Source organism: Diabrotica undecimpunctata, chromosome 1 (genome assembly GCF_040954645.1).
Source record: "Diabrotica undecimpunctata isolate CICGRU chromosome 1, icDiaUnde3, whole genome shotgun sequence".
Classification (NCBI taxonomy): Eukaryota; Metazoa; Arthropoda; class Insecta; order Coleoptera; family Chrysomelidae; genus Diabrotica; species Diabrotica undecimpunctata.
The window spans coordinates 16,367,366-16,392,252 of NC_092803.1; the positions used below are offsets into that span (position 1 = coordinate 16,367,366).

The 24,887-nt window shown below is 32.1% G+C and overlaps 1 protein-coding gene across 1 annotated transcript in view; it reads left to right on the forward strand.

The window, feature by feature from the left end:
- The first annotated feature begins 3,098 nt into the window (after window positions 1-3,098).
- Window positions 3,099-24,887, forward strand: part of LOC140445403 (calcineurin subunit B type 2) — a 34,060-nt gene continuing 12,271 nt past the window's right edge. The window contains exons 1-4 of the mRNA XM_072537409.1: window positions 3,099-3,257; window positions 3,449-3,488; window positions 16,572-16,748; window positions 22,373-22,494. Coding sequence (XP_072393510.1) covers window positions 3,255-3,257; window positions 3,449-3,488; window positions 16,572-16,748; window positions 22,373-22,494 — 342 coding nt within the window. The 5' untranslated portion in view covers window positions 3,099-3,254. The remainder of the gene's footprint in view (window positions 3,258-3,448; window positions 3,489-16,571; window positions 16,749-22,372; window positions 22,495-24,887) is intronic.

The following is a 24,887-nucleotide window of genomic DNA, read 5'->3' on the forward strand; positions in this document are numbered from 1 at the left end:
ATGCATAAATCATGTCAAGCATGTATAAATGGATAAAAAATAAGAAATAATTATTTTAAGTAGGAAATTATACAATAAATAAGATATTATTATTATTATATATTATAATTAGATGTATTAAAATTAAAACTATAAGGACAGTCCTTCTTATTTTATAGGGACTTAGGCGTCCAGTATTACTTTATATGAATGGTATAGATGCAAAATTCACATTCTCCACGTTTCTCAACTTTCGGAAAAACGAGAAAAACTGTTTACTATTGAAGGCCATGGAATAATGCTTCAATTTTTTTTGTGTAACAACCTTGTTGTAATAGAAACTGTTTGTCTAAATTTTATGGGTGTATTTAATGAAGATTGTTTTGTAAATTTAATTTAAAATTCAGACAATGTGAGTTTTGTACCAAAATATGGTTAACTGTGAGTTTTGCACCAAAATCTCATGGATAATGTTAGTTATGATCCAAAATATTTGAACTTTGCTTTATTTATATTTTAAACTTAAATTAAAAACTAAAACCAAGAAAAATAAGGTGATTTATAGGTATTGATGATTTTTGTGGGTTAGAATTATGAATTTGACAAAGGAATCAAGTTTGGATTCATGTTGAAAAGCAGTTTTCCTGGCTTGGTTAAAGACTTTGCCACGCCCAAGTCTGACTTTTATGTGTACTCACCTCTAACGAGAACATTTTTATATTTAGTTCTTGTCAGAATAATTCTTTTGCAGGTCCCCAGTTGAAAATGAAATTGTGCCGGTTTTTTCATGAATACATCCTTTTCTTTCTTCCAGTCAAAGACGTCACAGTCTTGGCCAACCTTTACTACTTTCGAATGTTCGGCTATAATATCAATGTACTCTGATGGTTTGTAAATCACCTCTTTTTTTCTCATAAACTTTTCTGAGACTCCAAATACTGGATCTGGTGGAAGATAGCTATGACCTGTTATGGGAAAAAAGAACTCTACCGTTTTTACATTTTTTAGTGCATGTTTAGAAAGCCAGAAACGAACCATGGCCACGACTATTGAATTTTTGTTCTGGCCCCCACATCCATCGCTTACTAATCGCACAGTAGTAATAGGGCTTTTCATTTCTGTTGTTTTAAGTGTATCAAAAACAAACGAAGCAATTTCATTAGATCCTTTTTTAAACTCGTTTTCTGTCCAAACGTAGGATGTCACATTATCTGGAGTCAGTTTACTTTTAGAATTCCCTTTGACACAGTGAAATTGTAAAGGTAGATTTGCCTACTATAGTAAGTGGCTTGATCTGGTAATTTGGGCAAGGGTAGGTTTTTTTGACAATCAAAACTGAAAATCAAAATTTTTGGGTAAGTGCATTTTAGTGATTCAAAAAAAGCCTTAGCACGTAATTTATGAACACGTTTTTCAGTCATGAGCTCTTGTTTTTCGTCGCCTTGCTGTGCGTGTTTTAATCGTTTATCTAACCGCAAACAAGTAAAGCAAACGTCTACCCTAGGGGATCCGAAGCCATGATTGTACTTCGTGTTGAAAATTGACCTAAAGTACCAGTGTGTTACTTTCAAATCACTCTGATCTTCTGTGAGTGAACTAATATACATTTTCCACATTTTTCTAATATTTAAATCAGCAGAAAGATATTTTCTGGCCGTGTGTTTGGCACAGTAGTGAGGCTCTGAACATTTGAATCTATTTATAAAATTCATTACATGCGTTTTCTTATGAAAAATTTTAGTAGAAACCCTGTCACCTTCTCTGTTTTCTTTACTAAGCTGACCGGTTTCTCTGAAACGCTTTAAAATACCATTTACCCGAAATCGTGAAACCTGAACTACACCTATGAACGTGTTAAGGCATACAGGCATCATGGATTTATCTTTTAAGCCTATAAAATATTTGGTCCTCATAGGTTGTCTTTTGTACCGTTCAGAAGTTGGTCTTCTTCTTTTAACTTCTACTGATGAGGAAAACTTCAGAATAAAATTATCTTGGTAAACCTTATCTTTTTGAGAGTAGAAGTTTTGATGAAAACGTCTAATGTCTTGAAATGGAACGGTAGCGCATTGAAATTGTCTTCCATCATGGTTACAAGAAGGAAAATCCGGCATACCTTTCGCAGAGTACCTACACAAGAAAAGTATTATTAGCTTTTTATTCTTTCACAGCTAATGAGCTAACAATATTTTTCTTGGTTCTAGATGTAGTGAAAATGACTTAAAAACAACTTTGATAAGACTAACCTACTAATATTTTAGATTACTAACAACTAAGCTTGCTAATTTAGATTTGTTTCGTTTCCACTTCTCGGGACTTATTTTCTTTTTCCTTGTTTGACCAGTCGAGGGTTCTACTAGTTCATCCATTATACACCAATAATTTAGTTTATTAACTAGTTTTAAAAGTCGTATTATTTAAACCACAATCATAAAAGCGTTAATCAACCTTCACAAGCACATGTAAATACCACAAGTGAGGTGAGGTTTAAAAAACCGTTGACAAAACATCACCAGAGTGACGACAATCACGTGATGCGCCCTACGCAGTCTGATTGGTCGAATTGGAGAATGTTAATTTTGCTGCAAATCCTGTGTTGGATAATGTGACTTATGTTTCAGAACGTCTTTTTCAATATGGTTTTTCGATATTAAAATGTGAGTTTTGGTTCAAGATATCATTACGGTTCGATTCGCCTTTAAAAGACGAATTCATTGATATACATAACTAAAAATATGAAAATTTGGAGAATGTGAATTTTGCATCTACACACTTCATATAAAGCGAATTTTAATCTAAAAAATTTAGGCTTATTTTGATTTTAATATCGTATGTAGACTCTACTTTTGCACCTAGTCATATTTTACAATTTAGAATGTTTATTATAGATACGTTTTATCGTTTCTAGAAATTATACCGATGACCCTTGACCTAGTATCTGAACACTGTTGTCCCCATAGAACTTAGTTACGTTCTATTGTAAAGTGCCTAATAATTTAAATTTTTAATTGTATTTTAATGCTTAATACGTAGAAAAAAAATGTTTTAAACATTCGCAGTAATATGTATGCTTGAACGTTGAACAAGAAAGTTTATGTTTTAAATTTATACCTGTAATTTTTTATTACTTTTTTTACGCCAATTGTCAATCGACGTCACACACGCAGAGCCCTCTTTGAGTGGTTCATAAACTACAGTAAATTATTTATCCTCAGTTTGTCGATCATTAAAAAGAATCATAAATCAATTAGAAGTTAGAGTACTAGGAGCAGACCATGGTAAATATACTATTTTACAAATAGTGACTGTATTTTCACATTTATCTCAGAGATTTGCTTGCGATGTTTAATTTTGGCATACCTCAAGGTTGCTCTGCTTTAGCCTAGTTTTCAGGGACAAGCCCATTTCAATATCCCATTTTTTACCCAGATTTTTTTGCAATGCTTTACAAGAAAATGTTGTTTTGCAGGGTAACGAGAGCTCTCTGCCCATGGAGCTATGCTCTAACTGTAAGTTAATTCATATTTTTCTAATGCATGCCCGTTTTTTAGCACTAAATGTATCCATAGATATTTTGAACTACCTAATAATCATTTGTCAAGGTATAGCTGCTATGGTCTTACATGCCGGATATTTCTTTGGTTTAAGTAAAAAACGGTAATTGTAGAAATGCTTTAGGAGCTAGGTGCTATTTATATGTTATAGAATGGCATATATTACCTACTTTGTGCAAATTAAGAAATAATTAAATATCATAGACCATGTGTATTATATTACTTTTTTTTTTAAGAATTCTGCTTATTTTTAATAGAATAGCATACTTAAGCATATATAAATTTTTAGTGACATCTAGAGTGCACAAATAATGTACATATAGAGAAAATCCATATATAAGCCTCCCAAGTGGTAAATTGAGCTTTTTAAATGGATTTAAACAGTTTAATGTTACCTATTTTAATTGTTATTATTTAAGTAGTTCACAATGTATTGTTAGACACTCAATTATCAATTAAAATTGTTTATTGTGATACCTTGATAATTTTTTAATGAATTAGAATGATAAAAATATCAGTATAGATGTATAAAAAACAAACATTGTGTGTGTTGAAATCATTCAGGACAAAATTAATAGCAATATTCATTTTTGTGTCATTCAGATAATAATTTACTGTCGCAATGGTGTCTGAAATCTTATTAATTTATTTTCTACAGGTTTCTTTCTAATGTAATTTCTTTCTAGTTTTATTCTTTTAATGTTCATTTTCGTGTCCCACCTTTGTATGGATTATCAAAAATTGCAAAATTGTCATTCTTCTATTTTTCTCCGAACTCTATGGTTTCCTTATGAGTATTTTTTTGTCTTTGTATAATGTCTTGTCTCATTTAATTATTAACCGGAGATGGTGTTCTGTGAATTTGTCATTTGTTAGTTGGTATTTAAATTTTTCAGATTTTTTTGATGTTTGCATATTTTAACTTTTAATATATCTGGATATCTGCATAATTATGGTTTATTACCTAGAAAAAGTGATGAGTATCTTCCCTTTACAAAGAAACTTTGGAAAATTCAGTTATCTTAATCTTCTGTGGACATTGTCTAGTGTTTTTAAGATTTTTTTTCTTTTGATATTTTCTTATGTTTTTGGTTATTTCCATTATTGATATATTTACCTTTTCTCCCTTATTTTCTTCTTTTTCTTACTTATTCTCTAGAAAAAAAAATTATCAAAAATTCTGTGATATTTCGTATTAACAAAGTTTAATGTTTTTTCAAATTCTGTTCCTCTGCCTTTATCTTTGAAATATTTAGCCTCTGTCTATAGTCTAGTAAGAAAAATAAAGAAAAAACTTAGCCTACTGAGCAATAATTGTTTCCCTGATCTTTCTTGTCCAACCTTTTTTTTACATCATCTCATTTTCTGATTTCCATCTGATCTTTAGAAAAAAAAAGTTCTGAAATACTTTTTAGAATTATCAAAGTTGGAGTTGGAGATCAATGTCATGTGCATGTGATATCAGCAGCTTGGGACCTTGAATCATTAGTAGTTTGGTTTTGATTTTGACCAATCTCCCAACTTTTTCTAATATGAGATTAAAAAATATGGGAATAAAGCTTCAGTTTGCTGTTTATTTTAGAGTTTCTGCATAGTCTATTGTTGACACATACATACCATCCTCCATACAGGCTTTGGTCAATGAAAACAATTACCAATTCTTTCTCTAGAAGCTGTCTCTCTATAAAGTAAGGTTTATATGAGTCTAGTAGCTGTTCAAGTTACTTGAGAAAGTAACTGGAAACCAGTAACTTCAATGAATCATGTAGACAAATATTCAAGTGCTTGATCAGGAACTTAAACAAGCAGCTAAGCAAGTCAAGTAACTTGAAAGCCATCCATCAAGAAGGTGTCTCCCACCACGGACCACAGTGGTGCTAGGACCATACTTGAATAGTCTATCTGACACTTGCTTCATGTAAACAGTTGTTCAAGTAAATACATACTTGCTGTCAAGAATTGGTGGTGTGAAGTCAATTTTAAAAATTTTTATTTGTATTAAAAAAATATGAAGGGGAATGTGGAGACAACATTGAAATTTGTGGAGTTGTACAAAGAACAAACATGTCTTTCGGATTTATCTAGAGTCAGTATAGAAATAAACAAATGAGAGTTTCTGCTATTAATAAAATAGAACAAGAAAAGAAAATAGGTGATTTTGGTCCTCAAGATGTGAAGAACAAAATAAAATTTTCTGCGTTTGTCTCTTGGCTTTCCTATTTCATTATATTCTCTTTGGGAGTTCGTTTGTTTGAATTGTTCTCTATATTTTTGCTGATTTTGTGTGTTTCCTCTTAACTTGTATTTTCTATACTTTTTTTGTCTTTGTAGATATTCTGGATTTTACTTTTGCTCTGATGAAGTAATGAACTCTTATCTTCATCTATTCCTATGAGGCTTCTTATGTATAGGATGTTGTTTCCATGACTAGCTTTACAATTATATGATCAATTTGATTTCAAATGACATGATCATTTGAAACCTAAGTCTATTTGTGAATGGCTTTGTGAGAACATGATTAAGTTTATTGAGGCTTGGAATATTGATTTGGCTTCTTTTTTACAAAAAGAAATAAAGAGTCCATTTGATAATTTTGGAAGCGATATATTTGATGCCAGTGCACCAAGTTTTCATTAAAAGTTTTATTTTTTGAGCTTTTTATTAGTTTTTGAGATTAGTGGTAGATTATTTTTTCTCTTTAGAAATTAAGTAAAAATAGTAATGTAAGTTCTAGAAATAAATTAGTAAAATAAGAAAAACCTGTGTGTTATCCAATTTTATGTTTTGACAATGACGCTACCTTAATAATTTCGAGCAATTTTAATAGGCATATTAGTGCTTTTTAGATGTATAAGTTTTAAATGTATTAAGACATGTATTACTGTATTAATGAATTAATTGTTACGAATTTGGTTTTATTTGTACAATATTTTGCTATTTTTCTTTATTTTTTATTGTAGTAAATTGCGTCAATGATCTAAAACATTTAAAACTGTTTTTTTTTCAATTGCTTTTTTCCTAAGCTACACTACTTAAGCTACAAATTTCACCCAATGCCGTATTCATGGATGTGACCGGTTAATTTATAAGTGATAAATTTTAATGATCTCATGTGAATCGTAAAAATGACAAAAATCGTGCAATGTTTATTTATTTGACACTTTTATAGAAACATATTTAAATTCAAATATGGTTGTGTAAATTAATCGATACATTTGTTCTCCTTGTATCCTTACTATCCCTATAGCACCGATCGGGGAATGGATCTCGCGATCGACAGCATAATCGTCGATAAGATGGAACAGACTTAAATTCGTTTAGTTTGTTGTTTCATAAAATAGTGTAAACCATGGTAACCAATTTCAATTACCGGTAAGTCCCTACCTAGTTTTACCTTAACCTATACATTGTTGTGACTGTTTATTGCATTCATTGAAAATTTGATGATTATTTGCACCTATGAGATAAAGTTCATTTATCTCGCCAGGGCTTTTCTCATAATAGATCATTGTTTGTTTAATTCGTCACATTGGTTCTTTGAGCTGGATTTGAACTCATTTGTTAAAAAATATTTATAATTTAAATTTGAATGGTTGGTTTTGTCGTATTTTTTATTGTTTTGGAGGTTTATAAAAAACCGGGTTGATTGATCAGACATTCCAAAAATTTATGGGCATTTGAAGTCGAGATTTATGGGCGTTTTAAAGTAGAGATTGTCGTCATTTTAATAAAGTATCAAATATCAACTTGTTGATTTCGGGGTTTTAATCACTTTTCTTGTACATTTTGTGGGTTTAATATTAATTGGAATTTGTTATAAATTTAAAATGGAAAAACTTAAAGAAAAGAATAAGAAACTCAAATTTTTGAGAAAGGCAGCTATGGATGACATTCAGTTAGTTTTCGATTTAGGTTTTAAAGCTTTATCAGATTCATATATCTGATCTTTATTTAAAATTAGAGTAGAAGAACTAGATTCAATTCGTGAAGAATTCTTAAAACATAACACAAATATTATTGGTAATATTCTTTCTGTACCAGACGTGGATACGAGGGTTGGCGAAAATGTTAGGGAATAATTTTTGAACAATTTTATAAGATAAAACTGTTTAGTGCGGAATTATTTGAGTCGCAATCTGAAACTCCAGAACCGTTTAGATCGGTAGTAGTTCAATAATCTAACATTCGTCTGCATAAAATTGAGTTGCCTAAAATTAAGGTTGACTCTGATCAAAAAATATATAATTTTTATCATCGAATTAATAAAATTTTCGCTTCGTCGCTGCGTCGCTTCAAGCGATATTTCTGAGAGAGCTGTTTATTTTACAAAAAAAGTGCTAATAAACATTTTTATTCAAAATTGGCTCAGCTAAATTTTTTATTTGAAATATTTTTTTCTACGACGCACAGATTCTTGGTAATTCGATTTTTTCCCCTACGTGGGATAGTGGGCTATATAGATGGGGGAAACCGGGCGTGAAAATAGTAAACTTTTTTGCAATTTTTTTGGGTCCCAAAATTAACATTCTCAGAAAAATTCAGTTTGTTCGTATGATTTTTAGAGGTTTATCGGTATTTTCGTCTCTGACGATGGGAGTATAAATAAAAAATTTATTTATAACAAAACTAAAGCATATCAGGCATTTCGTAATGCGTTTCTTAGATGGCTTTAATCGAGTTACATTGGATTACAAAAAAAATGAAGAAAATTGCTTAATTGGAAGCCGAGAAAATACATTTTTTTACGTAGGTACCGATTTTGATATTTGAAGTTAGATTTGCTCCAACATAATTTTTTGGAATTTTTCACCGGAATTACCGATGGTTTTTATTATTATAATATATCTTATAAATATCTTAAAGATATGAAAATTTTTATCGAGAAAGAGCTGCAAAAGAAAAAGGTATTGGTTTAAAGACTATCTTCCTATTGTTTATAACTTCGTCGCAAATGCCGGTCAACCTTGACCGGTTGTATCTTCGGAACTACTGGTCGTAATTCAACTTTTCTCTTTTATAAGAAACATCTTTCCGATTATTTTGCAACCCCGTTTGCTGAATTTAATTCAAGCTAATAGTTACCGAGATATTCTATTTGTTTATAAGTCAAAAAATTGTTTATAACTTTAAAACATTGCTAAGACCATCCAAATAATCCGATTTTAATTCTATAAAGTACATTAAATAGGTTATGTACGTTTTTATACGTAAAAAAATTTGCAAACTTCTATTCGCTCCGTGCGTGACCATGGTAGGGGTACTTTGAAACGATGCCAGCGTGCGTAGCGGCGAAATATGACAAAATTGGACCTACCTTTTTACGCATAAATTTTATCAAACATGTGTGCAAATACATATTGCGTATTTAATTGTGCTAATAATAGCAAAAATAGTGAGTGTAGTTTTTATAGGTTCCCAAAGATTACATATAAATTAGAGAAAAGAAAAAGATGGATCCGTGCTATTAATATGAAAAAGTAAATATCACATAACTTCATTTTTATGCAATTGAAATAGGAAAAATTTAAAGAATTTACCTTAAATGATATTTTATAAGGCTTCAAGCTAACTGCAGAGTGCCTGATGACTTTAGCTTTTATATTATAACTTTTACTATTACTGTTTTTAAATATATGCTCTTTCACGTGAAAAACTTGATTTGCCAGTACTAGATTTTTCCCTTTCTTTTCCGTTTGTGGTTGAAAAGATATATTTTGATGAATTTTGAGAAACCCAGTTTTTAATAGTACATTTATTTTGTATATAAACTAAAAAAATATAATTAAAAAGTTAATTATTAATAATTGTCAATTTCGCATGTATTTAACAATGTCAAACATATATATGTTTAACCTGAAAATTGGTAGGTCCAAAACTGTCAGATGAAGGCGGTAGGTGTCGCGTCAGTCACGCACGGAGCGAATATGGTCTAGATTTTATTGTGCAAGCTTTTAAAAAGTCAGTTTTTTTTAAATTTAGATTACAAAATTATGCGAAATCTGTTAAATCGATTTTAATGAAATTTGGAGGACTGTTTTACTATGCTATAAATATTTTCTAGATGAATTATGAAGTTCCTAAGTGGTTGAAAAACATTGAATAAGAAAAGCCTTGTTTCCCCCCTTTTTTTGTATATAATGCTATTTTGCAGCAACGGTGTTAAATTAAAACCTCTTTAACCAGCCGTATCTTATAGAAAATTTAATTGTCGCGATTTCATTTTATTACGACTTTGCTCCAAAATGAATTGTTTTAAAGTTATAAGCAAGGAAAGTAGAAAAAAATCGATGTTTTTAGTAATTTTTAAATATTTTTGCCATGTTTTTACGATTCTCATGAGATCAATAAAATTTATCACTTCCATTGATCGGTCGCTGTGGAATTTTGATTGTTAGAACCTAATCTTGCAATTTAGATTTTGAGTTTGGGCAACAAATAGGAGGCATTCGAAATATGCCTAAAAACGCTGAATTTAAAATTTCATATTACAAACGATGTCACGTCACGGAAAATGCTTCTACGAAGACGGCATTGAGTGGAATTTGTAACTGAAGTTTAGTTTCAAAACACGCCCTTGTGCAGTCGAAAAGAAGCGGTTTTAAACGTTTGATTTAAAGTATAGATTGATTTGGTTTCTTCCCGGAGATCTCCATTGTTCTTTATACTTTGGCGTTCATGAGAAGTTTTTTACTTTGGTTTGTTATCGATAACTGAAGATATTTTAGAGATGATAGTTATGAATTTGCTTGTTTAAAATATATGGTAATTAAGATTGCTCGAATATATCTGTGCATCACCTTTCTTAAAACAGTTACAGCTCCTCAAAAAAGTATTTACTTAATTGTGAGAAGCCTTATATTTAAAATAATATATAAAACGAATATATGTATATATATATATATATATATATATATATATATATATATATATATATATATACATCGAAAAAGTCTAGGGATATTTTTATAACATAATAAAATAAATTTATTTGGTCGTTTAATTTTAATTTAAGTTGTACAGTTGCTCATCACAAGAAGTGAAAAGAAAAGTAGCAAATGAAAAAAATGAGAGATGGGAAAAAACATGCACAGAGATAGAACAGCACATAGGAGGAACGAGAAATTCAGAGTCATGGCGCATCTTAAAGTCGCTCCAAAGAAATAAGACAGAGAAAATCAAGATCGGTCAAATCAAAGAAAACGAATGGCAAGAATACTATAAAAAATTGCTAACCGAAGACCGCCCCGAATTCAAACAATCAGAAATAGACGGAATAGAAATCTACACACATGACGAAATCGAATTAAGCCTAGCTGAGGTAAAAAGAACGATCAAAACTTTAAAGAACAAAAAAGCAGAAGGTCCCGGCGGAATACCAAATGAATTGATAAAAAACGGATCGGAAAAGTTATTCCGTATGATACATAAAATGTTTGAGAGAGCACTGAATGGAGAAGACTTACCGGCAGAATGGACCCAAGTATATATGACATCAATATACAAGAAAGGAAATAGAAAAAACTGCGAAAACTATCGGGGAATCAGCATTATATCGTCTATAGGCAGACTGTATATACAAGATAAAATCGGAGAAGACCAGGCAGGTTTCACAGCGGGGAAAGCATGCTTAGATCACATTTACACGGTCGAACAACTAATAGAAAAAAGAATGGCCAAAAATAGATCCGTCCATCTGGCTTTTGTTGATCTTAAGAAGGCATATGACTCAATACCTAGAACCAAGCTATGGGAAGCAACGGAAGACATCGAAGTTCCACGAAGATTAATAAACGCGGTAAAAGCACTCTACAAGAATAACGAAGTAGCTATCAAAACGGGCAATAGAATATGCAGGCCATTTAAGACGACAAAGGGACTACTTCAGGGTTGCTCCACATCCCCCACCCTGTTCAAAATATTCCTGGAAAAAACCCTGAAACCATGGAAAAGAAAGTGCGAAGGAATGGGTATACCAGTAAGGAACGAATATCTATATACGCTAAGTTTTGCCGACGACCAAATAGTGATCGCACAAGACGAGGATGACCTCAGTTTTATGATGAGAAAACTGGAGCAGGAATATACAAAGAATGGGATGGAAATAAACCTAAAGAAAACTGAATACCTAACAACGGAGAATACAGAAATAAAACAGCTGGAAATAGACGAAGGTAAACAAATCAAAGGAACAGACAAGTATAAGTATTTAGGTTTCATAATATCAAACAAAGGAACAACGGAGGAAGAGATAAAAAATAGACTAGGACAAACAAGAGACTGCATACGAAAATTGAACCCGGTACTATGGGATAAGAACATCAGCATGAAAACAAAGAAAAAAATATATAATACCATGACAAGAAGTATCCTCACTTATGGGTGTGAAAATTGGACAATAAATAAGAAAACCAAAAACAAAATAAGAGCAACAGAGATGGAATTCCTAAGGAGAAGCTGCAGAGTAACAAGAAGAGACAGAATAAATAACATGGGGATTAAGAGGAGAATGGGAATGAACTCCGACATAATAGACTACATCGAACAAAAGAGATTAACATGGTACGGACATGTCAGAAGAGCAGACCAAAATCGCTGGATAAATAGAATAACAGAGTGGAGCCCGATAGGAAGAAGAAAGAGAGGCAGACCCCGAAGATCTTTCAGAGATGAGGTGGACGAAGCAATGAGTAGAAGAAACCTACAGGAAGGGGACTGGCTAAACAGGAAAAATTGGAGAAAACGGTTGAGTGAAGGAATACAGTGAAAACTGTGGAAATCCTTGTATATATATATATATATATATATATATATATATATATATATATATATATATATATATATATAGTTGCTCATCCTGTAGATTTTTGTGGGTAAAATAAAACGGTGAAAGTGATAACGAATATTTGATAAAGTTTTTAAGAGGAGAGGAAAATGCAGTAAATGATCTGGTAAGTAGTTTCGATTTTGTTCTTGCTATTAAGTTTTTATTAAGTTAGTGCATTTAAAATATTGTTTTTTATAAAGGAACGACGTCATTTAACTTTGGATGAGATGAGTAGGGCTGTAGACCTTCTTCAAAGTGGCTTGCGACAAACTAATGTAGCTGAGCGCAACTCACTACGACATGTAGTGTCCCAGTGTTACTCAAGGCGAAAATTGAGACACGTATAATACGTGTGAGGTGACCTGACACGAATGATACGACGCGTACGTGCCACACGTGCTGCGTGGGGATCCACAAATTGAGACACAGTTCGTATGTACTGTATCTACAAATTGAAGTGTACTTTGATAAGGTCTCGCATTATTGGAAAATGTCAGATGCAATAACAAAACATTTATTATTAAACTTTAGTTCTGAATCAAAATCAGATGATGCTGAAGGAAATACATTTAGTTGTCACGATATTCTGCCAAATCTGGTTCTTCAACTTTGTTTACATATAATTTGTATGTTTATTGTCATAAAGCTCCTTGTGACCCCTTACCGCGTATTTAAACGCTTCTTCTGACATCTTTTAATTGTTTAGAAAGGAGAAAGTTGTAAGATGCACGAGAAACAATGAGCTATAGAAACAATACGACGCCGTGAGTCCACAAGTTCCACGTGCAATGCGAGAATCTTTGTCTCTACCACAACGTCACACGTCTGTTTAGTAGTCAATTTGGGCCGGTCCAATGGTTTCAATAGGTTACAAAAATAGCGCATCACTTCACACGTGCTATACGTGTCTTAATTTGCATCTTGCCAAATTTTTTAAGTCGATTCTGGTGGCGTTTTTGTGACACTGGAATTCCAGCCGAAAGTTATCCAGGACTTGAGCGCGCTACAACTGCAGCTCAAGACCGATGTTTAGTGTTAACTGCTAGAAGACAATCAACAATTTCAGCACCTGAATTGGTTAGCGACTTGCAGCTGGCACACCAGGTAAACATAGGCCGTGGTACTATAAGAAATCGTCTCCATGAAGCAAAACTCCACAGTCGAAGGCCATTGAGATGTCCGCATATCTGCAAAGGCATTAGCGCTGCAAGATTAGAGTGGTGGCAAGAATATCAAAACTGGCATACAAATGATTAGGCTACAGTTTTATTATTCGACATTTGGATTTTTTCCCGGTTCTCGTCTAGTAAGTGTGGAATGTGGAGGCGATCTGGAAATGTAATACGCTTAAGACATGTTCAGGTAGTTTACACATACAGAGGAGGTACAGTATGTATGGTATGGGGTGGAATAATAATCGATGACAGAATGAATCTCGTTTTTCTAGAACGCTTCACCAGGTATAAAGGTTGGAGCAGAATAGAATACAATAGTTGTGAGGGTTACTAATCCCTAAATAAGGTTGCCAGTGTCGGAGTGATGGAGGTTAACAGGTACTAATGAATTTGCAAGAAATGTAAGATGTTTATTTTATTGGTTATATATATAACCAATAAAAGTTTAATAAGTACCTACCTATTTGCAAAATAAAGTTTAATTCTTTAGATAAAATAAAACGTTTTATTTTATCTATTTGCAAAATAAAGTTTAATTCTTTGCCTATTTGCAAAATAAAGTTTAATTCTTTAGATAAAATAAAACGTTTTATTTTATCTGAAATGAGTGCATTCCACGAAGTAAGGGTTTCAACAATCAAACATTTAGTTCTTTAATTCCAGGAATCTACGACAGTAATTGACTAGATAATTACCTTCTAAACTTATTCCACAGAAAATGTGATAGTGGGTTTTTCCATTTTGTATATAGGAAGGTCCAAGTGGCATATTCAAAATTCTTAACAGTTCACTAAAAGTAAGTACTTCAGTTGCAAGGTGCAGTTTATTGTGTATACTAGTGTTATGGAAAATTTGGAAGTGCCGTGTAAACGCCGAAAAATTGGTCCTCTAACAGTTAATGAAAAAACATTAATATTTAATTGTTTTAAATCATTTACAGACAAACGTTTATGTGAAAGTGTTGATGAGACCGTTGAGTTAGTTAGCAGTACACTTGGTGTTGGGAAATCTACGATTTACAGAGTTATTAAAGAAGAGAAATGTGGTAGTTTTCAAATGCCACGTAATGCTCCAGGGAAACCAAAATTTCAAATAGAATATCATTTTAAAGAAGGACTTCGACGGAAAGTGCATGAATTCTTCTTTAGACAAGAATTTCCAACATTGGATAAAGTTCTTGTCTCAGTTCGAGATGATAAGGATTACCCAGAAATGAGTCGAAGTACGTTATGGAAACTTTTAAAAGAAATAGGCTTCCGCTGGAAAAAGAATCCCAGAAAGTCTATTTTATTAGAAAGAAGCGATATTGTCATATGGAGAAGACATTTTCTAAGAACCATAAAGGAAATGAGAAACCAAAAAAGAAAAATATTTTATCTTGATGAAACATGGATCAACGAGGGTCATACACCAAATAAATTTTGGCAGGATGAAACTGTTACAAGTCAAAGGCTCGCTTTTGTAAATAACTTATCTACTGGTTTAAACCCACCATCAGGAAAGGGACGCAGGCTGATAATAGTACACATTGGCAGTTCAGACGGTTTTGTTGAAGGTGGTTTATTAACTTTTGAATCAACTCGTACCGGTGACTACCATGAAGACATGAACGCTGATGTCTTTCAAGAATGGTTCGAACAAATGATAGATCTTCTTCCTAAGAACTGTGTAATAGTAATGGATAATGCAAGTTATCACTCCAGACTTATAGAAGGACTGCCCACAACCAAGTGGTTAAAAAAAGACTTGCAGAATTGGCTGAGTTCAAAAAATATTACGTACCATCCCGGATCTATAAGAAAGGAACTTTATTCGTTGTGTGCTCTTCATAAAGAAAAATGTAAAAAATACGAAATTGATGAAATTGCCAAAAATCGTGGAATGACAGTACTTAGATCCCCACCATATCATTGTGAATTAAACCCGATTGAACTGGTATGGGCACAGATAAAGAGTGAAGTTTCAAGAAAAAATACCACTTTTAAAATTCATGATGTTAAACAGTTGTTTTTGGAGGCCGTAAATAATGTAAAACCTGAAAACTGGGAAAAGGCAGTAAATCACACTATTAAAGAAGAGGAAAAAATGTGGAAGCTGGACAATATTACTAATAAAATGATCGAGCCAGTTATTATAAATCTTGGTTCTGAAAGTTCATCTTCTGAATCTGATTTGGATTTGTAACAAGTAGCTGTAAGTTTTATATTAATATTTTTATTCATCTATTTAACATACCTTAGACGGTTTTAAAAAAACTTTTTGTAATTTTTAAAAATTAAAAAAAATGTGAATTTTTTAAAACCCTTTTTAATGTAGGCCAGTCAGTTCTAATATAGTGTGTGATAAAAGAGGTCACTTTTGTTTACATACACATAACACTTTATAACACTGAAATAATTCATTTATTTTTTACAATTATTCAAAGTAATTTTTCAATTAATCTTGAGCACGCCCATCGAGTGGTCGGAGCTACCAGTTAAAATTATGCTAATTACTCTCTCGTTCATAAAAATAAACTATAACAGGAACAGGATATCAACAATCTCATTTTGCCTATGAATGACAGATGTAGAGCCGTAATAAACCAGAGTGGACGCCTTTGAATTAATTTTGTTTTTTATTTATTACGACCATATTTTGTGACGACCTAAATTTTTTTTATTTGTACTTAAAGGCATTCTCGTTATTTACGACATTTTAACAAGTTATGTTGAATATTAAATACTACTAATCACTACAAATCGATTATTGTTTATCCAAAACAATTACTTCTCTTATTAAAAATATCCCTGGACTTTTGAAATGTATATATATATATATATATATATATATATATATATATATATATATATATATATATATATATATATATATATATATATATATATATATATATATATATATATATATTATTATGTGTGTTTCATTCCCGCATATTTTCAAGCTGGACTATACTCTAAAATAGCATTTAGTTATTGTATACCGCCAACATTTCCGATTCTTCTCGAATTTCTCCTAATCCGACGTTTGTTTTGTCAGTTGACGCCGACGAAATTCGACGTCTCGGTAAAAGATTCAGAAAATTAGATCTGGACAATTCAGGAGCTCTCAGCATCGACGAGTTCATGTCTCTGCCGGAGCTGCAACAGAATCCGCTCGTACAACGCGTGATTGACATCTTCGATGCCGATGGTAACGGAGAAGTCGATTTCAAAGGTAAGTAGAAGGGATAAGTTTTTGTTTTATTCTTTATTTTTATCGAATTTACATTTATATACAGAATATACAGCGTTTCTATATAGGTTTTCTTTTCAAAAGATAAAATTGGAAATTATGCAGACCTCTTTTATACCGGCGTGACGAAATTTGTGTTTGGAACGAGGCTACCAGGCTTTTGTTTGTGGGATGTATTGGTAACGCTAACCTAATCTATCATAGCCTTACCTGATCTCATTGTTACCTCCTTTCTACAATTATTTACATTTTTTCTTACTCTTCTGTAATTTCTCTCTTTAGGTAATCATTTGGTGGCTGTTACCTGCCGTTTTTCGTTTACGACATCGTTTGGTGTTTTAAATTGCCCTTTTACTTGTAATTTTTTCATAATGCCTGCGCACCTTAACATTAGTTGGATTTCCTGATTGATTATAGACCTACACATATCAACTTATTCAGACCCATATTTGTATATTATTTGAAAATTGTCGCTAGTCTTTTTTTTTTCTTTATATACTTTTTCTTTGTATACAAAATACTCCAGTCACTGTGGAGGAAAAGAGGTCAATACCTCTAAATTTTTTATAACTGAATCGATTTTGCTAATAATTTGGAATTAGGCTTACCTTACCCCCCTCTTCAAAAGTTATATATGCGATAGGTGAGCTTTTTATTTTTAAGGGGTGAAATCACCCCTTATTGAAAATAATGAAAAAAATTTATATTAAAGCATTTTATGGATTTAAATCGTGTTAAATTAGGTAATTGAAATATTGTCAATTATATTAATGGATATTGTGTACATTCTCAACCCTTAAATAATCTTAAAAACCACCCTTTTTAATAAAAATAATTGTAAAAAATCGTTTAACAGGTTCAAACGCTTTTGTAGTGCATTTATATCATCTACAATGTAATTCTCTGCTTATATAAAATAATTTTGGTTGATTGCAACACTTCAACACTTAAAAACTACCCCCTATATCAAAATATATAAAAAAATCTTTTTAAACAACTTCAAAAGTTTTTAATGTACATTTATATTCAAAAATTCCTTTCTTATCAATAAAATATTTTTTGATTGGTTGCTTAGTTTCAACCCTTAAAAACCACCTCTATGCTCACGAAACAAATTCCCCTTTGGTAAATGTCTAAATAAAAAAATTAAGTATGCTCATGCTGTTTTTATTGTAAAAAATTATGCATGAAAATACTTTACATTAGAAAGTATACAAAATATATTTACAAAAATAAAAATTATTTACAATATATCAAATTATTCATTGTCTGAGGCGTCATTCTCGTCGTGTTCTAACTCCACCTCTTCGTCTATTGCAGGACAGTTTTGACAATTGTCGCCAGAGCATGTTCCACACGTAGCATTGCAAAATATACCTAGTGTACGACAGCCACACGCTGAGCCGCAACCCTTTTTGCAATTGCAAAAAATCAGTTTCAATAGTTCTTCTGGTGCAGGTGAACTTGTTATTTTTATTGGTTGTAAAATATCATCACTCTTGAACCATCCCCAATCCGTTATATCAATCTCTTTGTTTCCAAGCCATATCTGAGTTTGTAAATAAACTCTTTTGATATGCTCATTCAGGGCTCATTCAGCTTTAATAAACGATTCGTATCGCATTTGTTCAAGTAATGATGAATAATCTTCGACCTTATTCATTTTGTTCATGTGGGTGTCTTTGGCAAGGCCATACAGCAAAATTGTACAGTATCTCCCAGCTTCTAAAATGTCTTCGAGATCTGAAGTACTCCTGTCATTGGCACTCATTGGCGGCTTGCCCACGCAACTTCAAAGGAGTGTCGGCTCTCTGTGTTCGTTAGTTCTCTGAAGCAAATGTTCAGTTTAGAGGTGCCTATATTATATACATAACATATATATGTATGTATTATTTACATATTTGTGTGAGTGTTAGTGTGTCTGTTACCAGTTTTTCGAATATACTTGAATAAAGCATTTATATATACAGAAAATAAGTTGATGCTCCAAAATATAAATAACATGCTCCAAAATTTTTTTAGAATAACTCCGTTAATTTTTAAGCTACAGTGTCCATTAAAAAAATATTTTGAAGGTAATTTCAAAAGCTACAAGACTAAGTAGATCAAAATATGTTAAAATTCTTTCTTTTTAAATAGTAAAGGGCCAAAGTGCTGATTACAGGTGTGTCAGCCGCTGTATCTCAAACTTCAATTGGCTATATCTCTATTATTTTTCGAGCTACAACCAAAAATAAAAAATCAAAATTTTTGTTAAGAAAAAAACTACATTTTGGTATAGAACCATTTTTCACGTATCTCTTATAGTTATAGATTTATTTTGAAAAAATGTAAATTTTTAGATAAATAAAAAAAAAAGATTTTTTAATTTAAACATGATTTTTTCAAAAAATTCGCATTTTAAACAGGCTAAACTATTAAAACTTATAAATAACACTAAAATAAAATGAATTGTAGAAGATATACGTTTAATTTCAATTCTGATCGAAATAGTGTTACTTATACTGCTCGTTTTTTTTAAAAACGCTAGAGTAATTCAAATTCTTTCCTTCGTATTTCGCTTTGTTTTAATCGAAATGGCTTTTAACATAGCTCATTTTAAAGGTTTTTTCTAGCTCTTTAAAAAGTCTTGTATGAGTTTTTTCAAAAAAGATGTCCATTTTCCGATATTTGATGTTAAATGCATCGAGTATAGTATCCCAAAAACAAAAAGTCATCTTCAAACAATTATAAATCGCTTAGTATTGTACTTATAAAACTTAATAAAAATACATTCTCTTTGTTTTTTTATAAGCTTTTTTTTGCTCATTATAGATTTTTCAATAAAACGCTTTGTTTTTGAGTTATTCGTACAAAATCATTGGAAAACATGTTCTTTTTTGCGAAAAGTTTACTTTTTCAAGTGCGAATAACTCAAAAAGTATTAATTTAGCGAAAAAAATGTATATGACATTTTTTGTTTAAAATTTGATTCTATATCAACTCCCGGGGTTATTTTGAGTGTAAAAAGTTCAACCTCTTAGATGGGGTGCCAACCACCCCAGGGGTAGAAGCACACATCGACACCATATAACTTATGTTTTTTGAGTAATTTACTACCCACTGTAAAAATTTCAGATAAATCGGTGCAGTTATAAAAAATTTAAAGGGAAAATGCCACAGTAACTGGACTAAAACGCCAGGTCCTGTTAATGTTAACACCTTAAAATTTCTGTTGTGATTTGCTTCAATGGTTACTTTAGACCAATTTTGTTTATTTATGTATTAATATGTGCATTAGAAACACACACAAAGTTTGTTGTCACATCTAGTCTTTGTCGAATTATTTCATTAGTGTTTATACTTTTTTATTGCTATTTATACTTTATTTCTTCAAATTTTCTTATTAATTGGTACATTTCTTCTAATGTATTGATAGTTTTTGTCTTTTTCCAGTGGTATTAAAAGACAGTGGTTGGATATTTTTCAAGCACCTTCTTTTCGTTTCAATTCCTTTGGTTAAAAAAGAATTTTGGATGATTAATTAATTGCTTTTGATATTTTCCTGCTCTTTATCCATTTAATATAATTTCTCATTTCTCCCAAAATCTTGTAGTACCCCCGCTTGATAAATGTTGTTAGCGCCTGATGCTCGCAATTTCGATTTGATCTGATGCTATTGGTACAGATTTAAGTACGATTGGATTTAGTATGTTGTAGAGGAGGCGTTCTAACAGTTTATACGCTACATTAAGAGTGCAATAGGGCTATAACTTTCGGCTTTGTCGTCTGGCTTTCTGAAATTCCTTAGGCAAAATCTTTGAATGGAGAATCTGGGTATAGAAAGTCCTCATCAAGATATGTAGTATAACGTCATATGTTCAACGAACATAAGTGCACAGAAAAATTTTAAGGGGGTGTGCAGCCCTAAATCCCCCCAAACTTTTGAGTACGTTCAAATCAAATGAATTTTGTTGCATCATTAGTTTAACACATTATTTTTAAAAAATTTTTGTCTCATCACTTTTTTCAAAAAACAGTTTTTATTGAGTTACGACCCTTTTCATTAACCTTTAAAAAATTACATGCAACTAAATAAATGGCTTAAACGAATTAACAAGTACAAAAAATGTCTATAACCTCTATAAATACGATATTACAATTAATGTTCAAAATGACCACCATTTTCTTCAATACACATTCGATATCGTTTTAATAAGGAAAACCGAATGCGCCGAAAAATCATATTTTTCTGACGAAATTGATTTGCAGCTTCAATTATTCTAACCCTCAATTGTTGTTCGTCCTCCATTGTGGCAGAATACACTTTCTCTTTCCATAAACACCCAAAAGCAAAAGTCCATGGGGTTAAGACCTGGACTTCTGGGTGACCAAGAAATAGGTGCGTCACGACCCCTTGTCGTCGTGAACATAATTCAAGACAGTTAACCAAAAGTGATTTGCGGCAATTTAACTTCACATTTTGTATAACGTTCTGATCCAGTTATAAATTCATCTGCTATGGATGCCCAGGACTATTATCTAACAATAAAAGTGTCCGAGGAGGCAAATTAAGCGACAAAAGATGGCGACTGACCGCGGGAACAAATTCGGTTTTAAACCACTCAAGAAACAAGTCTTTCGTAACCCAAGCATTTTTTTGTGCACGATAATAAACAGGACGACGTATTGATTTAAATGCCCGTGGGTTTTTTGATTTTTCGAAAACAAGCAATTGAAGTTGATGGGTTCCAGCCGCATTTGCATAATGCATGAATGTCATTCTCATCTTCATAATTTTCCTTCCGAAAGCTGACTTCTCATTGGCAGAGACTAAAGTAGTCTCGCCAGCATTGTACACTTGTTCCGCTGTTATTCCGTGCCGTTTTTTAAATTTGTCTAACCATCCCCGGCTTGCATTAAACCATATTGGAGTTTGTAATCTGGCAATGAAAAACACGAGCTTTCTCACAAATCATATCATCACTTACAGGAATCTGTAATCGTCTTTGTTGCAAAAACCACTTAAAAAATGCATCTTCTAAAACGGGATTTTCCGATTTCTTTAGTGTTTTTTGTACACCGGGACCACGTTCTGCTAGGCTTACAAACTTATAAGATTTTGTCTTTGTTTTTCTTTATGTCGCTCACATTTGACATGTCTATACCAAACCTCCTAGCAATGATAAGGTAGCTGTCACCTCTATCTAACATTTCTATAACCCGCAATTATTTATCTTTTATTGTTAATGTTGAACGTTTACGTGGCGGCGCCATGATGGTATCGAGCGTCATTCATTGCTAAATTGACACTGTACCAACACGAGAGGCGATAAACAAAAGACTGACGAGAGGTTGGTTTGCTGTTGCTGTTGGCTCACAGCCACCTCACAGCAGCCCCCGTACCTACACCCGAGCACGAACCCCATTGCCCGGCCGGATTACAGCGATTACCGAACAAGGAGTCCGGATTAGCGAGGCCCTACCGTATTTGTGTTGTTCTTTGTGAGTGAAATATGTCTTATTAATTCTATATTCATGCCGTCTCCTTGAGAGTTAATAAATCATTTTTTTAGAAAGAAACTACAGAAACAGAAAAAGCTTAAATCTCGGATAATTTTTTTCAGAATTCATACAGGGTGTCTCCCAGTTCAGCGTTAAAGGTGACAAGCTCTCCAAGCTTAGATTTGCTTTCCGGATCTACGATATGGATAATGACGGTTTCATCTCTAATGGGGAACTGTTTCAGGTAAGGTTAATAAATGATGTTAGCATTAAATGTTTTTATTCAATAAAAAATATTCTATTTTCTATATTACGAGATATACTATAGATATAATTACACATTTATGAGTATTTTTCACTGACAAAATAGACTCATTGCGATTCACCCTGTATAATGTGCCAATGAAATGTCTAATCATGTCATGGTTACTGTTAATATTGTTCGCCTCGGCATATGTTTTCAAATATTAACGAAGAAAACAGCCTCTGGAACTATTTTAAATTTTTCCGTATACTTTTCATTATGTTTACAACAAATCTATTTTCGAGATGTGCCAACAACATTAAAATTACGACGCTTTGCTTGTCTCAATATTATTATTACCTGCACTTCAATGTAATAGCGTCGTTTCGCTTATTCAGAAAACAATAAAACCCTGTGCCATGCAAAACACCCACGGCGTGGATTTGTTACGGAAGTTTTGCATAGTTGATGTTGTGTTTGTCTAGTCTGGTAGCTGAAACAGTAGGATATTGTCTACCAATTGAAAGGTCTGGGTTAGATTGTCGTGTTTCTACTAAAATATAGAGGTATTAAAAAGAAGGCTCAAAATCATATGATCGACTTGTAGAGTGTTTTTGTTATAATTTGAAGCAAAAAGTATTTTTCTCATCTCAAACTAAAGTTTTATCTTTTCCTACAGTCATCTAAAAGTTCATTGCAAAATATAACAGCAAAAAATATAATATACCAGCCCCTTCCCATATCAGTTGGCCCAACGTTAGATTGATAAGAAAATTAAATTTTAGAGTACAAAAATAAAAGCGCAGCGTAAATTTTAGAAGTTTTAATGCATTAAACAACATTTTTGAATTTAGTAATTATAGAAAATATATTATAACGTAATGAAAACTATTGATTAAACAGAATAATAATAAATTAAAAAAAAACGCATAAAATATGTAATATTAACAAAAACAAATGTTAGAGTTTACCACTGAGTTACATCCCATTTGTTTTTATTGACATCCACAATTCTTCGAGGCATAGTTTTTACCAAGTTCTGACAAAATTCTAATGTAAACGAATTCCATAAGTCTTGAAGTTTTTCCTTCAATTAGTTGACGGACCTGGTAGGATGTTTTCTCAAAGCTTTTTTCATTTAGCACCACAAAGTCTCTATTGGGGACAAGTCGGGATTGTTAGAAACCCATTCCAGAAGTGTTATGCCATGGTCTTCAATCCATTTCAAACTCTTTTTGGAGGTATGACAAAATCTTCCGCTGATGTTAAAAGGTGTTCCATAATCGGTAAAAGAGGTTCTTCTAAAATATTCAAATATTTGTCCGTGTTTACAATCTCATCGATAAAATGTAACTTTCCCACACCCTTACACGACATGCTGCCCCAGATCATGACAGATGCAGGAAATTTGACTTTTCTTTTCAGACAGTCGAGATGGAAAGCTTCATTTTTCCTGCGAATGACGCGACTCCTGTCTCCAACACACACTTCAAATCTGGACTCATCACTCCATTGTATTGAATCCTATTGCGACTGAGTCCAATCTTTATGCTCTTTTGACCATCTTAGTCTATTTTTCTTTTGTTGTAATGTTAAAAGTTGCTTTTACTTAGCCTAAAATAAAATGAAATTTATTAAAAACAATTCGTACTAATTTTTTTAACTATTAAACTTACTTTGTAAGTACCAAAATCTAATTTGTGAGCCTCTCGGTGACAGGTTGATCTAGAAATGTGTCTTCCAATAACGTCACTCCATAAAACGCTTAACTCCATAAATTTGCTCGTCGATTTTTCACTATAATGCGTCATAATTCCCTTTGATCTGCTTCGGTTATTTTACTTTGTCGTACATATCTAAGTTTTGTGACGACCGAACCTGTAGTTTTGTATCTTCTTACTATATTTATTAAACTATAGCGTGACAATTGCAACATATTCGGGATTTCCGAACTGGATTTTTCAGAATTAAAAAATGATAACTTTACCTCGACCCATTGAACAATCCACAAACGGCAAAAAGCTTTACAATACCACAAAATACTACAATATGGTTTTAATAAATATTAATAAAAATGCCATATTAATTAATATGAGAACTTGTAAAAACATGCAGAGTATAATTTGTTTATGGTAATCGACTTAAATTGCAAATTTCATAGGTGGACCAACTGATATGAGTAGGGCCAAACTTGAGTAATTTAGTTGCAATTGTAAACTGTTTTTGGGAACAAAAAAAGTTCAGAAAGTCACGCTAATTAGCAAAAGAAAAGAGATCTTATAAAAAAGCCAATATTTTGTTTTGGATTATTACTCCTAAAATGTAGCTTGACACTAGGTCTTTTTGATAGTAGGCTCCATCTGCGATCTGCAGTGGACAGCAACAAAATGATT